The sequence below is a fragment of the Pelophylax lessonae genome (genome assembly GCF_965119305.1).
Source record: "Pelophylax lessonae genome assembly, chromosome: 3".
In the NCBI taxonomy this organism is placed as follows: domain Eukaryota; kingdom Metazoa; phylum Chordata; class Amphibia; order Anura; family Ranidae; genus Pelophylax; species Pelophylax lessonae.
In genome coordinates, this window is record NC_138770.1 from 531,038,817 (window position 1) to 531,056,768 (window position 17,952).

At 45.8% G+C, this 17,952-nt stretch overlaps 1 protein-coding gene across 1 annotated transcript in view; it reads left to right on the plus strand.

Moving 5' to 3' along the window:
* The window catches only part of MEMO1 (mediator of cell motility 1), a 70,922-nt gene extending 54,609 nt beyond the window's left edge, over nt 1-16,313 (plus strand). The window contains exons 8-9 of the mRNA XM_082252322.1: nt 6,429-6,533; nt 15,723-16,313. Coding sequence (XP_082108448.1) covers nt 6,429-6,533; nt 15,723-15,854 — 237 coding nt within the window. The 3' untranslated portion in view covers nt 15,855-16,313. The remainder of the gene's footprint in view (nt 1-6,428; nt 6,534-15,722) is intronic.
* The last annotated feature ends 1,639 nt before the right edge of the window (nt 16,314-17,952 follow it).

Sequence of the window (17,952 nt, forward strand, 5' to 3'; positions counted from 1 at the left end):
GGTTCTCTATCTCGCAGGCACCCTCCCCTGCTGAGACCCTCACCTGCCCCCACCCTCCCGCTCCCCTCCAGATACGCTAGGGCTGTTTGGGTGGTCTGGCCACTGTTCATGGGGTGGGTGTAGGGTGCTTACTAGCGATGGGGGGCCGGGGGGTGTGCGGGCAGACAGACTATCTATTGCAGGGGGGTTCTACTTGGTGGGGGCTCCTGCCAGGGCCCCCCCATCCTGCCTGGATCTGTCCGAGGCCTGGTCTCCCTCCTGGGTTCCTGTATGCCTTGTGGTGCCACCAATTTTGTTTTAGCCTGTGTATTCCTATACTTGCACCCATGTTTTTGTATAGTCTGGTGGTCATTTTGCTGTGGTTTGCCATTGAAAATAGTGGCAGCCATGATAGTGGAGCCCTGTGGTTGGCGATTTCGGCTCATCCCCTGGTGCTGACTCCTGGATGATTTTACTTCTTGATCACCGCATGTGTAGTGCATTATCCTGGTGGCTGCAGTCGCTTGTTTCGGCGGGTGGTGAGTCTGGTGGGGTCCTCTCCCTCTCTGCTAAAGATAGCTTGGTGCTAATGCCTGGCAACCGGGTGGTGCTGCCAGCGTGGTGGGGGTTGTCCCTTAGCAGTGTTTTATCTTTTGTGGGGTCCCCCTGGTGACTCATGGAGTCTTTGGAGCACATTTCCACACCTTATCCCCTCTCTGAGGCTGCGGGGCAATCCTGGTCCCAACCATCCATCCATGCACTGACGGCAGTCCTGGAGTCCCTTGTGTCCCGATTAGTGGAGGCTTGCGGGCGATGGGCTAGAAAAAAGTGCCCCCCGCCTTCCCCTGCCTCATGTCAGATCCTGAATCTGATTCGGCCACTGCGGACGTTGGTCACCCTGCTGGGTTTGCAACCACGCGCCTGGAATCCTCATAGTGACAATGATTCCTCCACGTCTGCAACCGCGCACAAAAAGGTGCTGGTGGATGCACTGATTGTATCTGTGTGTGAAACCCTAATAATGGAGGACGCAGCTGAAGCTGCGACAGGAGCGCAGGTACCCTTTGGCACTCGCAAGCCATCCAGAGCGGCAAAGGTGTTTCCTTTCCCTGCCTATTTTGACAAAATTCTCGTTAAAGAGACGACCAAAGCGTTCCTGTGGGGTTCATAAGCGATTTACTAGGCGTTATCCCTATGAGGAGTCCCTTAAGAAGTGGACTGTGCCACCAGTGGTGGACCCTCCAGTTTCCAGATTAAACAAGGTAAGGCCTTTAAGGATCCGGCTGACCGGAAACGCGGAGGCTGTGGCCCATAATATGCATAGTAGGTGTTCTATGGATCATAAGCAAAGTACGTAAATAAACCAAAAAACACTAACAGCGCTATAAAACAAGGGACATCCGTGCCCGCGCACAAGTCCATAAAACAGTCTATTCAAAGTTCCACATGGAGACTCCTGTATCACCCTGAGTCTGGTATTCAAGGGAAAGGTGTGAGGGACCTGGATTGAAAGCACCACACTTCCACCACCGCCAAGTGCTCCCCCCCTTGTAATGGGAACTCACCAGATGACCGGTGTAAATGAGCCCTTCAGAATATCCACCTCTCTCAAGATACACGTCTCCAGAACCGAATCTCTTTGCCTTCTTACCACAGTGGTACTCCGTCCACCCAAGTATATAAAATGAACAGAGTGGGGGCAAACAATAGTGTAATTCCGCAGAGACAGTTTTATTGAAACACACAAAAAGAGCCCCTCTCCCCTCAAGATGTCTACTCACAGGAAGCCAACCTTAATGAAGGCATGTAGTACGCTTAATGACCACCAAATCTTGAGAGAGGTGGATATTCTGAAGGGCTCATTTACACCGGTCATCTGGTGATTGGAACTTTGAATAGACTGTTTTATGGACTTGTGCGCGGGCACGGATGTCCCTTGTTTTATAGCGCTGTTAGTGTTTTTTGGTTTATTTGCGTACTTTGCTTATGATCCATAGAACACCTACTATGCATTTCAATTTTTTATAACAACTGCTTAGACTTTGTGTCAGTTCTTTTACATCAAGTTGTTAATCCATGTGTTTTGTACAGAGCGCAGGGTGAGTGAATATATGTTCGTAGGAGATCTTGGCTAGATAAATATCTTTCACTCTTATTGCTTTGTGGCCCATAATATGTACACTCTGGCTGGTTCGGCAATGTGGCCGGTATTCACCATTCCCCTAGTTTCGCAGACTCTGATCGAGTGGGCTAAGCTTTTATGCCATGAACTGGGGGGGGGGGGGGACAGCTCCCCCCGCCTTTGCCAAGCTGGCGGACCAGCTGGTCCAGGGGTTGCAGTTTATCTGTGATGCCTCTTTGAATATAGCTCCCCTGATGGCTCGCTTCTCTGTTTTGTCAGTGGTCATTCGGCTGGTCTGCGGATCAGACTTCAAAAAAAGGCCTTGACTGATCTTCCTTTCCAAGGAGATTGTCTGTTTGAAGCTACCCTGGATGACATTAAAGGTCTCGCAGGGGGTGAAGAGTACTTTTTTCCGCAGGCTACTAACGGCAAGGAACCTCCTTGTAGACATGAGCCTTCCTTCTCAGCTCATAAGTTTTTTTTTTTTTTGTTTTTTTTCGTCCCTCAGGGTTGACTGACAAGGGCTCGAAGCCTTTCAGGGCCTCTTCATGAGGATCCAAAAGAACCTGGTCTGGCAAGCCAAGATCAGGCTTCTCTAGACCAGTGGCTAAGGCTCCTTCAGCATGAAGGTGCACCCTCACCCATATTGGGGGTGGGGGGAAATCTTCGCTGGTTTCTGGACCATGGTGTAACACAAGTGGGTGAACAAAGTTATTCGGGCCGCCTACAAGATCGAGTTTTGCTCTTGTCCCCCGGCATGGTTTTTGTCCTTCCAACTTGCGCCTGTCCCCAGACCGTTTACAGAGTCTGTTTGGGGCCGTTCAAGACCTGTTCCTTCATGAGGTGCTTGTCCCAGTTCCGACTTCGGAACATTTTCAGGGCTTTTACTCAAACCTGTTTACAGTTCCCAGGAAGGAAGGCAAAGTGCGTCCAAGCCTGGACCTCATGGCGCTCAACTGCTTTGTGCTGGTACAGTAGTTCAGAATGGAATCCATTTGAATGGTGGTGGCATCCCTGTGTCAGGGAGATTTCCTTTCCTCTATCGATTTCAAGGATGCCTACCTTCACATTCCAATATGTGCCAGTCACCAGTGTTTTCTCCGCTTTACTGTGGGAGAGGAACATTATCAGTTTGTGGCGTTGCCCTCTGGTCTCCCCTCTGCTCCTTGGGTCTTCACAAAAGTGTTAGCCCCGGTGCTAGCTTTGCTACACCAATGGAGGATCGTGGTACTGGGCTACCTGGACGATCTTCTGCAAGTGGAGTATCCCTCTGCTCGGGTATAAAACCTGGAAATCACAATACGAACTCTGCAGGAGTTCGGCTGGATTCTTAGTTTTCAGATGTCTGCTCTGGTTATGTCCACGAAGCTGGACTATCTGGGCCTGACCCTGGACTTGGCCTTAGCCAGAGTGCTCCTTCCTCTGGACAAACTCCAGAAATTGCAGGCTGCAATTCGTCTCATGCTGTCCTCCAGATTTGCATGCGGGTGCTGGGCCTGATGGTATCTACCTTCTTTTTTGAGGCGGTTCCATTTGCACAGTTCCATAGGAAGTCCCTGCAAAGGGAGATTCTGACCAACTGGGGCAAGACTCCAGTCTCTGGACAATCGGATCCGGCTGAGTCAGGAAACGAGGGAGTCCCTGATATGGTGGCTTTGTTCTCTGGCACTTCGGCAGGGAAAATCCTTCCTCCCCCATGTATTGGACAGTGGTCACCACGGATGCCAGCCTGTCGGGCTGGGGAGGCATCCTCCGCAGGCATTCTGCTCAGGGGATCTGGATGCTGGAAGAGTCCAGACTACTGATCAATGTCTTGGAACTCTGAGCGATCAGACTGTGAGTGCGCACTGGACAATCCTAAAGACGTTGTGTCCAATGATTCAGACAATCGGTCAATGCCCCGGCCGTGGTTTGTGTCAATCACCAAGGGGGCACAAGAAGTGTCCTGGCAGCTCTGGAGGTAGCCAGCATTCTAGGGTGGGAAGAATGGTTCGTTCTAGCCCTCTCTGCTGTACACATTCCTGGGGTGGAAAATTTGGCAGGCAGATTACCTCAGTCTGCAGGCTTTGGACTAAGGGGAGTGGTCCTCTGGAGAGGTCATCTGGAGAGGTTTCATCAGCTGTCTTCGGTGGGGCACACCCGAGGTGGATCTGTTGGTGTCTAACAAAGGTGCAGAGGTTTGTGGCTCGGTCAAGGGATCCTCTGGCGGACGCCACAGACGCATTAGGGGCCCCGTGGGGGTCAATATCGGCTGATTTAAGCCTTCCCTCCTCTCAAGCTTCTACACAGGATCGAGGCAGGCAGAAGGGATTAGTCATTTTAGTGGCTCCGGACTGGCCTACTCGGGCTTGGTACACCGATCTGGTGCGGCTGTTTGTATACACTGTACCCCTACCCATTCACCCCATAAAAGGCAGTGTATGTAAATAACGACAGGAGACGTTTTGGAAAGTTTATTAAAAATCTTCATCTGGTCTTCTCCCCCTCGGTTCTTTTGCTGTCCGCTCTTCTGCTCTTTTTCCCTCTGCTCTTCTTCCTCCGGTCCTCCTCAGACGATGTCTCTGGTGATTATGCCGGTCTCTACAGCTTGTTATATAGCCATTGTGGGCGTGGCTGCCAGGTGACGTCATCAGGAGACCCCTGTTGGAGCTGGAGAGGATCCAGAGAAGGGCAACTAAGATAATTAGGGGATTGGAGGACCTTAATTATGAAGAGCGTCTGCAATCGCTTGAGACGCCTGAGAGGGGACATGATGGCAATTTATAAATATCTCAATGGTGATCTCGGCATAGAAAAAAAGCTATTCAGTCGTAGGGAGTGCATGAGGACTCAAGGGCATACATTGCGATTAGAGGAGGAGCGTTTTAACCTCAGGCAACGTGGGGGGTTCTTTACTGTTAGAGCTACAAGATTGTGGATTTCTCTACCACAAGAGGTGGTTTCTGCGGGAAGTATGGTGGCTTTCAAAAGACTCTTAGACGTACATCTCAAGGATCAGAACATTCAGGGGTATGCGAGATGATTACGGCCACACACACCTACACAGGTTGAACTGGATGCACTATTGTCTTTATTCAACCTCACCTACTATGTAACTATGTCTCCTGTCGTTATTTACATACACTGCCTTTTATGGGGTGAATGGGTAGGGGGTTTCCAGATACCGAGAAGCCCCCTGCCCGCAGACCCCCACAACAGCCGGCCAGGGTTGTGGGGATGAGGCCCTTGTCCTCATTAACATGGGGGCAAGGATGCTTTGGGGTGGGGGGTGCAGAGCTCCCACTGCCCTAAAGCACCAACACCCCCCTATGTTGAGGGCATGTGGCCTGATATGGTCCAGGGGGGATGGGGCCGCTCGCTCGTCCCCTCCCTCTTCCTGCCCTACCTGGCTGCATGCTCGGATAAGGGTCTGGTATGGATTTTGGGGGGGACCCCACGCCATTTTTTCGGCGTGGGGCTACCCTCAAATTCCATACCAGACCCGAAGGGCCTGGTTTGGAACCTGGGGGTGACCCCCACGCAGTTTTCATTCCCATTTTGGCGTGGAGTTCCCCCTCAAGATTCTCACAGCGCAAGTCGCATCATCCTGATCCGACTTGCGGTGCGCCTTCCATTCAAATCAATAGGCTCCCATAGGGAACCATTGATTTTGAATGGAGGCAGAAACAAATGCTGCTAAAAGCAACGTGGCCAAACGTGCAAAAACGCCAATGGAAAAAGCTACTGAAAGCACATTTAACAGCTGCTTTTTCGCGGCGTCAGAACTAGCTTTGCAGCACGTTTTTTTCTAACGCCCCGTGTACATGGAGCCTTAGGATCACAACTGAATTTTATCTTCTCTCTGACTCTCCGTATACAGTACATGGGGGGGGGGGGGGGGGGGAGAGAGACCGATTTTGTTTATCCATTTTATACAACGTAGATCAACAAAGCTTTGATTTCCAGAGAGCTGGCACAAACCATTTCTCTCCTGGCTTCTTTAGGGCCATCTGCTATTTTCAGCCTATCAGGAGCGGGCTGAAATTCAAACAGTGTTTAGTCAGCTTAACATATAGTATGAAATATTTCAGTAAGATACAGTCATTTGTTTACCATTTAAAAAAAAAATAACTAAAAAAAATCACACTGGGGTACAACTATTTATTTTAAGAAACCTTAGCTTTAAAAATAGAAAAATGTGCTGGATAGTGGTATAGTGTTAGAATTGGCAAGGACCGCATTTGGATACCTTGATTAATTTACCAACTCACAAAAGTAGTGGTATTTTTTTTTTTTTTTTTTTTTTACAACTGTACCTTTTTTACAAACTTTTTTCCTTCTTTTTCAGGGTATGAGTATTATAGAACAACTAGATCCTGTGCCATTTAGTAATTACTTGAAGAAGTATCATAATACTATATGTGGAAGACACCCTATTGGGGTGTTATTAAACGTGAGTATTGTTTGCTAATCTATATCAGTATCTTGCTTATATTCAATGAATCTAAACCAACGATGTTATCTGTCAGTTTCTGTTATACTCTACATCATATAAAAATCTGTCCGGTTACAGAGACCTTTAGCTCTTTCCCACAAAATTAATGAAAAGCCTGATCTGTATTTCTTTGTATGGAAATGCTTCCAAATCCTTATTACAGCATTAGTATGTTTCAACCAAATTACAGCCAAGTATTTATCTCTCTTTCCTTTCAAGATTTATTAAATGCAAATGACTAGCCTCTAAGAGACCATTGTTTAACCACTTCAGCTCCGGAAGGTTTTACCCCCTTAATGACAGGCCCTTTTTTGCGATTTGACACTGCGTTACTTTTAACAGTTGCGCGGACGTGCAACGCTGTACCCAAATACAATCAATGTTCCTTTTTGTCCACAAATAGAGCTTTCTTTTGGTGGTATTTGATCACCTCTGTGGTTTTTAGATTTTGCGCTATAAACAAAAAAAAAGAGCAACAATGTTGAAGAAAAAAACTATTTTTTACTTTCTGCTATAAAACATTCCCTATAGAAAAAGTTTTAAAAAATCAATTTATTTTTTTTATCAGTTTAGGCCAATCTGTATTCTGCTACATATTTTTAGTAAAAAAAAAAAAAAAAAAAAAAAATCCCAAAAAGCATATATTAATTGGTGTGTGCAAAAGTTTATATCGTTTACAAACTACGGGATAGATTTTTGGACTTCATTTTTTTTTTGTTCAGTAATGGCACGGCAATCAGCGATTTCTAGCAAGACTGCAACATTGCGGTGGACAGATCAGACCCCTAACTGACATTTTTGACACTTTTCGGGGACCAGTGACAATACAGTAATCAGTGCTAAATATGCACTGTTAGTGTATAAATGACACTGGCAGGAAAGGGGTTAGTTACTGGGGGTGATCAAGGGATTAAATGTAAGCCTAAATGTCAGTTTCCCCGAAAATCACGGGAGGCCGATGCGATCAAGCCCACTCCTCTCGCGATCTGGCTCCCGCTGGGTCTAATCACAGCAGGAGCGTGGCTCCGACGCGTGCCGCTGAGACCGCATGCACATAATCATGTACATTTACGTGATTATGCGCAGCTGAGCCGCCCTGCCGCAAGTGGTTAAAATAGTTTCAATAATGGTTTATTTGTAAGTCAGAAGCTGAAAATTCCTCTTTGCTGCTGATAAGAAGTAGAAGTCTATACATTTTGAACAACTATTAAAACGTAACTATACTCCACTCCAGCAATGCACCTTCGCTGGCAACTGGCATTTCAGCTTGGCTTCTTCCAGGGTCCAATCTTTGTCCATTTTTAATTGGCCAGGTTTGGACGATGTCACTTGGGTGCATGCACAGGAGTTCTTTTATCTCAGCAGATGCTGACATTGTACAGCTCAGTGAACATTTCTAGCATGCCAATAAAAATACAATATTGCAGAGGAAACCTTATGTCGCCTGGTATCCTCTGATAGTGAGGATTGTTCCCCCACGTCTGCGACCCTGCACAAAAAGGCACTGGTAGATGGCACCAATTGTCTCTGTGCGTGAGACCCTAAAGATTGAGGGTGCAGCTGAAGCTGTGACGGAGACACAAGTACTTTTTGACACTCACATCCAGAGCGGCAAAGGGGTTTCCTTTCTCCACCTATTTTGACATAATTGTCGCAAATGAGTGGGGACAACCAAAGCGTTGGCGTGGGGTTCCTAAGTGATTTACTAGGCGTTGCCCCAATGAGGAGTCTCTCCCTAAGACGTGGACTATGCCACCAGTGGTGGACCCTCCTGTTTCCAGAATAAAACAAGGCAACCATGATTCCAGTTGAAGAGTCCCTGGGCTTTAAGGATCCGGCTGACTCGAAGGCGGAGGCTGTGACCCACAATATGTACACTCTTGCCAGTTTGGAAATGAGGCCGGTGTTTACCATTACCCTAGTGTCGCAAACTCTGTCCGAGTGGGCTAAGCTCCTACACCGTGACCTGGAGGGAGAACAGCTTCCTCCTGCCTTTGCTGAGCTGGGGAACCAGAGGCTGCAGTTTACCTGTGATGCCTCTTTGGACGCGGCTCCCCTGATGGCTCGCCTCTGTTTGGCGGTAGTCCTTCGGCATGTCTTTTGGCTCTAATGCTGGTCTGTGGACCAGACTTCTAAAAAGGCCTTGACTGATCTTCCGTTTCAAGGAAATCGTCTGTTTGGAGCTACCCTGGATGATGACATAAAATGTCTCACAGGGGGGAAGAGTACCTTTCTTCCGCTGGCTACTATGTGCAAAGAACCTCATCGTAGACGTGGACCTTCCTTCTCGGCTCATACGTTTTTTGTTTTTTTTTTGTTTTGTTTTTTTTTCGTCCCTCAGGTTAGACTAACAAGGGCTTGGAGCCTTTGCAGGGCTGCCTCTGGTGGATCCAAATGAACCTGGTCTGGCAAGAGGAGAGTGAGCTCTTCCAGACCCACAGACAAGGCTCCTTCTGCATGAAGGTGTGCCCTCACTCATATCGGGGGACATCTTCACTGGTTTCTGGACCCATGGACTTCTCTGGTGCAAGACAAGTGGGTCCATGAAGTTATTCGGCCCAGCTACAAGATCGAGTATTGCTCTTGTCCCCCGGCAATGCTTTTTCCTTCCAACCTGTGCCTGTCCCCAGACTGGCTACAGGGTCTTTAGGGGGCGGTAAAAGACCTGTTCCTTCAAGGGATGATTGTCCCGGTTCCGACTTTGGAATGTTTTCAGTTTTTCTACTCAAACCTGCACTGGTGGCCCCGTGGAGTCAGTATTATCTGATCTTTGCCTTCCCTCCTCTCAAGCTTCTGCCCAGACTCCTATGCTGCATCGAGGCAGAATGAATTCCGGTCATCCTAGTGGCACCGGACTGGCTTCGCCGGGCTTGTTACACTGATCTGGTGTGGCTGGTCACCAACGTTCCTTGGAAGCTTCCTCTCAGGGAGGATCTGCTGTCCCAAGGACCAATCTTTCCATCCTGCTTTACAGTTGCTAGCTTTGACAACTTGGCTGTTGAATGCCAGGTGCCAAAAGGATAGAGGTAGAGATAGTCTAAGTCCTAAGTTGTTAAAATCTAGGAAATCTACCTCCTAGGATAGTCTATCATTGTACGTGGAAGACGTACATTGCATGGTGTGAATTGGGTGTTCATCCTTGAGGCTCCACTTGCAGCACCCTTCGATTCCTTGAGTTCGCCGCTTGGTTATCTCTTCCCTGCAGAAACCTCCATTTGAGCCCATCGTGGAATTTTCCCTTAGATGACCTCTCCTGCAAAGTGGCCTGTTTTTGTTATCAGATTAGATGTCTGAGTTTAAGGCTCCTTGTTGTGGTGCGCAGTCATGTTGGAACAGGAAGGGCCAACCCCAAACTGTTCCCACCAAGTTGGGAATATGAAATTGTCCCAAATCTCTTGGTATGCTGATGCCTTAAGAGTTCCCATTACTGGAACAAGGGGCCAAGCCCAATCCCTGCAAAACAACTCCATACCATAATTCCCCCAACCTCACAAATGTTCTTCTGGCAGAATGGTCAAACATTCCCATAGACACACTCTTAAACCTTGTGGACAGCCCTACCAGAAGAGTTGAAGCTGTTATAGCTGCAAAGGGTGGGCCAACTCAATATTGAACCCTACGGACAAAGACTGGGATGCCATTAAAGTTAGTGTGTGGAAAGGCAGGTCCCAATACTTTTTGGTGAATGCTAGCGGCAGAAGGATAACAATGGTCAATGTTGATTGAGAGAGTTATGTTTCACTTTAAAGCGGTGTTCCAGCCTCCCCTCTCCCCCTCCAAAAGTTTAAAGTCAGCAGCTACACATACTGTAGCTGCTGACTTTTAATATTAGGACACTAATGGTACCTGTCCTGGAGTGCAGCGATGTCGGCACCAGAGCCGATGTTTCTGTCGGGTGCTGCCGCTGGCATTGCCGGTGAGGGAACCCGGCCGTGAAGCCGTCCCTAAAGCGCATGTGAGAAACGCGCTGCACATTTGGATTGGCTAAGCGGCGGGGGAAGGAGGAGGGGGCCAAACTTCCGAGGGACAGCACCGTGGCACCGTCTTCTGGTGGTGGGGGAAGGGGGGGAAGGTTACCTGTCAAAAACAGGTACCCATTCCCCCCTCCCCCCTGAAAGGTGCCAAATGTGTTATCGGAGGGGAGGGGGGGGAAGCAAATGAGCGGAAGTTCCACTTTTGGGTGGAACTCCGCTTTAACCACTTTACCACCGGAGGATTTTGCTGTCTTACGTCCAGGCCACTTTTTGCGATTCGGCACTGTGCGACTTTACCTGACAATTGCGCGGTCATGCAACGCCGTACCCAAACTAAATATACGTCCTTTTTTTTCCCACAAATAGAGCTTTCTTTAGGTGGTATTTGATCACCTGTGCTATTTTTACTTTTTGCGCTATAAACAAAATTTTTGACACTTTTGGGGGTACCAGTGACGTTACTACAGTAATCAGTGCTATACATATGCACTGTTACTGTAAAAATGACACTGGCAGGGAAGAGGTTAATTTTTATTGGTGATCAAGGGGTTAATGTATGCCTGGTGCTTACTAACGTGTGTGGGGGGAGGTGACTGAGTGACACAAGGACAGATCGCGGGTTCAGCTATGCTGAACCCTGCAATCTGACCCTGTCTGTCACTTAGGAGATCCGCCCGCTTTGTTTACACAAGCGGGCAGATCTCCAGACTCGATTCCCTGACCGGGGAAGAGCGGCGGTGATCACCGCCGCTCCTCCCCTGGCCCGACTTCTGCTGTAACTGAATATAGCGGGAGCGAGCCTCCGGCGGCGCCCACAAGAGGAGGAGACCAGCGACGTAGGTCTACATCGCCTGATGGGAACGAGCCACTTTGCCGCAGTACAGTCAATGTGACTGGTCAGCAAGTGGTTAAGTGCATGTTTTTAATAAACCTTTGCCAGAAAAGTATCTAATCAGAAGAAAAAAATGTTGCATTTCTGTGTACTCATCAACCTCATTCTTAAATCACTATTTTAGAGAACCTCTCATACAACAGGAGTACAATGCACAGCATACTGTATACATACAGGCATTTTACTTTTTTCTGTAAGGTAATCTCGGCTGGATACTTTTGTATTGCTATATAACTAAAATCACAGCAGCAATTGCTAGAGACCTACAAGTGATTGCATTTGGATTTTGATACTTCCACTTGGTCTTCACAAAGTCATTTTTGTCTAGCATGATATGGTGAAATATTACAGCAGTCTAATACTACACAGTTGACCTCTAGTAAATTTTAGATCACATTTGGGGATGTAGGAACTGAACCAATTGCAGAAATATTGCAAAAATGGAGGGAAATGTATTGTAACTCTTTGTTGTCAAAATAAGTTGGGCTCGGTTCACATATATGCAAATAAGATGCGTTCTAAACCACATCCGATTTGCATAACGTGAACCAGACTGGCTTTCAATGGCACCTCGTTGCATATGTGCCGGCCGGTTGCGTTGTAAATTAAAAAGGGTCTGGGCATTTTTCAGTCCGGTTCAGGTGCGGTTTCAGTTTTAAATTCGCACCTGAACCACTGAATGGAAACCGCACCAAAACCGGACGTACATACAGGTCCCTCTCAAAAAATTAGCATATTGTGATAAAGTTCATTATTTTCTGATTAATATGGGATATTAACTGATAAACATTAGACTTTCATATATTTTAGATTCATTACACACAACTGAAGTAGTGCAAGCCTTTTATTGTTTTAATATTGATGATTTTGGTAACAGCTCATGAAAAACCAAAATTCCTATCTCACAAAATTACCATATCATGAAAAGGTTCTCTAAACGAGCTATTAACCTAATCAACGAATTAACTCTAAACACCTGCAAAAGATTCCTGAGGCTTTTAAAAACTCCCAGCCTGGTTCATTACTCAAAACCGCAATCATGGGTAAGACTGCCGACCTGACTGCTGTCCAGAAGGCCATCATTGACACCCTCAAGCAAGAGGGTAAGACACAAAGAAATTTCTGAACGAATAGGCTGTTCCCAGAGTGCTGTATCAAGGCACCTCAGTGTGAAGTCTGTGGGAAGGAAAAAGTGTGGCAGAAAACGCTGCACAACGAGAAGAGGTGACCGGCCCTGAGGAAGATTGTGGAGAATGACCGATTCCAGACCTTGGGGGACCTGCGGAAGCAGTGGACTGAGTCTGGAGTAGAAACAACTAGAGCCACCGTGTACAGGCGTGTGCAGGAAATGGGCTACAGGTGCCGCATTCCCCAGGTCAAGCCACTTTTGAACCAGAAACAGCGGCAGAAGCGCCTGACCTGGGCTACAGAGAAGCAGCACTGGACTGTTGCTCAGTGGTCCAAAGTACTTTTTTCGGATGAAAGCAAATTTTGCATGTCATTTGGAAATCAAGGTGCCAGAGTCTGGAGGAAGACTGGGGAGAGGGAAATGCCAAAATGCCTGAAGTCCAGTGTCAAGTACCCACAGTCAGTGATGGTCTGGGGTGCCATGTCAGCTGCTGGTGTTGGTCCACTGTGTTTTATCAAGGGCAGGGTCAATGCAGCCAGCTATCAGGAGATTTTGGAGCACTTCATGCTTCCATCTGCTGAAAAGCTTTATGGAGATGAAGATTTCATTTTTCAGCATGACCTGGCACCTGCTCACAGTGCCAAAACCACTGGTAAATGGTTTACTGACCATGGTATTACTGTGCTCAATTGGCCTGCCAACTCTCCTGACCTGAACCCCATAGAGAATCTGTGGGATGTTGTGAAGAGAAAGTTGAGAGACGCAAGACCCAACACTCTGGATGAGCTCAAGGCCGCTATCGAAGCATCCTGGGCCTCCATAACACCTCAGCAGTGCCACAGGCTGATTGCCTCCATGCCAGGCAGCATTGAAGCAGTCATTTCTGCAAAAGGATTCCCGACCAAGTATTGAGTGCATAACTGAACATAATTATATGAAGGTTGACTTTTTTTGGATTAAAAACACTTTTTTTTTTTTTTATTGGTCGGATGAAATGTGCTAATTTTTTGAGATAGGAATTTTGGTTTTTCATGAGCTGTTACCAAAATCATCAATATTAAAACAATAAAAGGCTTGCACTACTTCAGTTGTGTGTAATGAATCTAAAATATATGAAAGTCTAATGTTTATCAGTACATTATAGAAAATAATGAACTTTATCACAATATGCTAATTTTTTGAGAGGGACCTGTATATGTGAACCCAGGCTTAACAAAAAATAACTTATTTAGTGGAACAGGAGGTTTAACCACTTGCTGACCAGCCGCCGTACTTGTACTGCGGCAGGTCGGCTCTTTCCCACGAAACGCGCTGATTGGCCACAGTTGGGAGCCAATCAGCGGGTCCGGCGGACACTATGTCCACCGGGCACCTGCGATCGCTGCCCGTGGAGACAGAACGGCGGTCTGTCGACGCAAACTGCTGTTGTTAGTGATGAACACAGGCCTCCTGTGTTCCTCCTCTTTAGAAACACAGGTCTCTGTGTTCATCAAGCAAGTCCATCCCCCGCACAGTTAGAAAGCACCCCCTAGGGGACATATTTAATGCTTTAATCGCCCCTGTTGTTAACCCCTTCTCTGCCAAGGTCAGTACAGTAACAGTGCATATTTTTAGCACGGATTACTGTAGTATTGTCAGTGGTATCCCTAAAAGTGTCAAAAATGTCAGATCTGTCCGCCAAAATGTCGCAGTCCCGTTAAAAATCGATGATCGCCACCATTACTAGGAAAAAAAAAAAAAAATGACCTAAATCTTTCCACCTAGACGCAATAACTTTTGCACAAACCAATCAATATACACCCATTGGGATTTTTTTTCTCTAAAAATATGTAGCAGAATACATATTGGCCTAAAATGATGAAAAAAAATAATTTTTAATTTTTTTTTATTGGGAATGTTTTATAGCAGAAAGTGAAAAATATTTTTATTTCAGGATTGTCGCTTTTTTTTTTTGTTGTTTATAGCGCAATAATAAAAATCGCACAGATGATCAAATACCAAAAGAAAGCATCTTTGTGGGGAAAAAGGATATCAATTTTATTTGGGTACAGCATCACATGACCGCGCAATTGTCAGTTAAAATAATGCAGTGCCGTATTGCAAAAAAATTGCCTGGTCATTAGGGGGTTAAAACCTTCTGTTCAAGAAGTGGTTAATTACACCTATGTTTGAATGGTGTCCATAAATGTTTTTTTGGATTGTTTAGATAATGCTTCTACAGCAGATACTATCTGACAACCACTAAGGAACCCATTTAACATAGTGTTTTTTTTTTTTGTTTTTTTTTTTTCAACCCACTAATGCATCCAATAAAATAAAATTAAAGTCAGACTGGATGGGTTGGAACTCTTGAACATTGTTGAGCTTTCCATATTCACATTTTCATTTGGATGCATGAAATAAAATACAGTAAACATTTTTTTTCCTCCACCCAAAGCTGACCATGTTTCAATCTGTACAATCTCTATTAGATCTACATACAAAAATGTAGTGGAATGACCTACATGATTGGATACAAACTAAGTGGACTGTTTACACAGTTTAGGTAACTTTAAAGTACATTGTACAGAGATTGAACAGCTAAACTGTTAAGGCCCGTACACACGTACCGATCGTCGGCATACAAACGTCGGTGGACGAAGGATCTGCCGATTGTACGCGTGTTAGTATGGTGCCTCCGACAGATGTCTGCGCACAATCCGCGGACAAAAGTCTTTCTTGCAAACATGAAAATATTTGTATGCCGACACCAGAACGGACGATTGTTCGCCTGTCAGTACACAATTCGGCCGACAGACCGCAGATTTGCAAGACTGGGCATGCTCAGAAAATAGAAAACACAGGGAAAGTTAACCATTACATGACATCACTTCTGCAGTCGGTGGACAAAATTCTTGTGCTGTCCTTGTGCTGTCTTTGCACTTTTCAGCAGACACCGACATCCCGGGGAGAAAAGAGGAACATTTGTAAGCCGACCATCGGTACGTGTGTACGGGGCTTTACTTGTTGCCAGCATAAGGCAACATTAAATAACATTTTTTATTGCTTCCTAAATTCAGGTCATGATGGATTATAGTTCTTTTGGATGAAATAGAATTTATTCCTAATGTTTTATTTGAATAATAATTCATTATCCATTCTCTCTCTTTAAGGCTGCAACAGAGCTCCGAAGGAATGGAGTTAACATGAGCTTCTCGTTTTTGAACTATGCTCAGTCTAGCCAGTGCCAAAGCTGGCAGGACAGTTCAGTGAGTTATGCTGCTGGAGCACTTGTGGTGCATTGAAGCACTAAGCTCTCAGGGATGCCACCTCGAAACACAATGCTGACACAACGTTTTCTTTCTGTCCATGGGGTCATAGCCAAGCAGTTGCACAACGCTGCTCTGCTCTGGGGATTAAGAGGAAGCTCAACCCAGTTTATCCCCCTTTTCCTTTCTTTTTAGGTGTAGTCCTATCATGATTTTCTTTGTTTCCTTCCATTCGAAGCAAGAGTTGCTTTCTTGGTTATAGTATCAGAAGTTGTGTCAAACTGTTTGTGACCTTGAAGACTAAAGACAGGTGGTGGCAGAAGATTATACAATGTTAGTTTCATGGAATAAGTTAGCCTTTACCATAACCTAAATTTGCACTGTTTGCAGATATGTGCACATGTACTCAGCTTTCAGAATAGTTTTGCAAGTTGTAAAACGAAACAAAATTATAACAAAAATAAAAGGTGGAAGCTTTTTAATAAAAAAAAAAAATGCATTTATAAATGATCCTTTATCCTGTATTAGAATATAATACAATACAACCCATGTATAGTTGGTTATTACCAGTGTTGTACAACAAATACCTTCTATTTTAGTTGCTAATAAAGGGCTACACAAATCGGTTAATATGGTGTTTTCTTTCCCGTATGGCTCATGGGACCAGGTGTTTGTACTATATTGATATTTTAAACATTTAAAATGTTGATCAACAAATTTTTCATTTGCTTTATGTATAAGGCTGCATTCACATGTCCGCTTATAATCGCGGGCAGAACCGCCGCGGTTCCGCCCGCGATTCGGAGATTTATTGCAAATCGCGGGACGCCTAGCGTTGCCCGTTGATTTGCAATAGCCCCCCAAACGCCGAGCGATGTTGCCGCGATTTACGCCCGCCGAATCGCGGCAACATCGCGCAAACAAAATCGCGGGACGCAATACGCTCCAAAAAAGTACAAGAGCTTCTTTGGAGCGTATTGCGTCCCGCGATTTTGTTTGCGCGATGTTGCCACGATTCGGCGGGCGTAAATCGCGGCAACATCGTTTGGGGGGCTATTGCAAATCAACGGGCAACGCTAGGCGTCCCGCGATTTGCAATAAATCTCCGAATCGCGGGCGGAACCGCGGCGGTTCTGCCCGCAATTATAAGCTGACATGTGAATGCAGCCTAAAAGTTTTCTTGCTGAAACAGTGTAGTGGTACATCAGTTTTTGTGTACGGTCATATACAGTGGGGGTGCAGCAGATCCAGGTATCTCTTGCTGTGGTCTGGTAGAGCGTGCTTACTTGAGGAAAGGCATAAAAAGTGAGCCTATAGCAAAGTGGTTTTGTGGAACCCTTTTTATGGCAGCAGAGTGTGTATTTGATTTCCAAGAACACGTGCAGCACTCCTATTCTGTTTGTGAATGTGCAAAGTAATTCTTTATCACGATAGCAACACAACAAGACGGCCTGTGATGACAGGGGCTCAAAACAGAAATCTGTACCAGTAAGCAGTAAGAAAGTCTGTAAAGCCCTCCACTGCGCGTGTCAATAGTGAAGTATACTGCAACTCATGGGGAGGTAATTGAAGCAATTTAAACCAAAGAATTCATATGTGAACATAATGTCTTACAGCTGCAATAGGGCAAAAGAGATTAACCAAAGTCACCAACACATATAGCCTAGTGGCAGGCCAGTGAGGTTAAATGGTAGCTGTAATCTAGTAGGTATTATAACAAGTAAACTTGGCAAAATAAATTAATATAGAAAAGAAATCTAGGAAAACACAATATCAAATGCCCACTCTGTTCAGACTGCACCCACAATGGCTGGAGAATATCCTACAATGACGTAAAGGAATTGTTTATTACCTAGAAAACAAGTGTAAAGCTAGATTCACACTATTGCTGTGCATTAATGTGCAAGTTCCTGGGCACATTTTGAATAGAACCACAATGCAGGATACCTGCATTTCAGTATACTACAACCCTTGGTAACACACTGTAATGTGTTGCTTTGCTAAAAAATACATTTTCTTTCGTTCATTGACAGTCACAGCTCCTGATATTCATAACCATTGGGTTATACTGCCCCTACAGGGGTAGGACACTAGGTTACACCCACTGGCAGTCACAGGAGGTATTCTCTCCTCT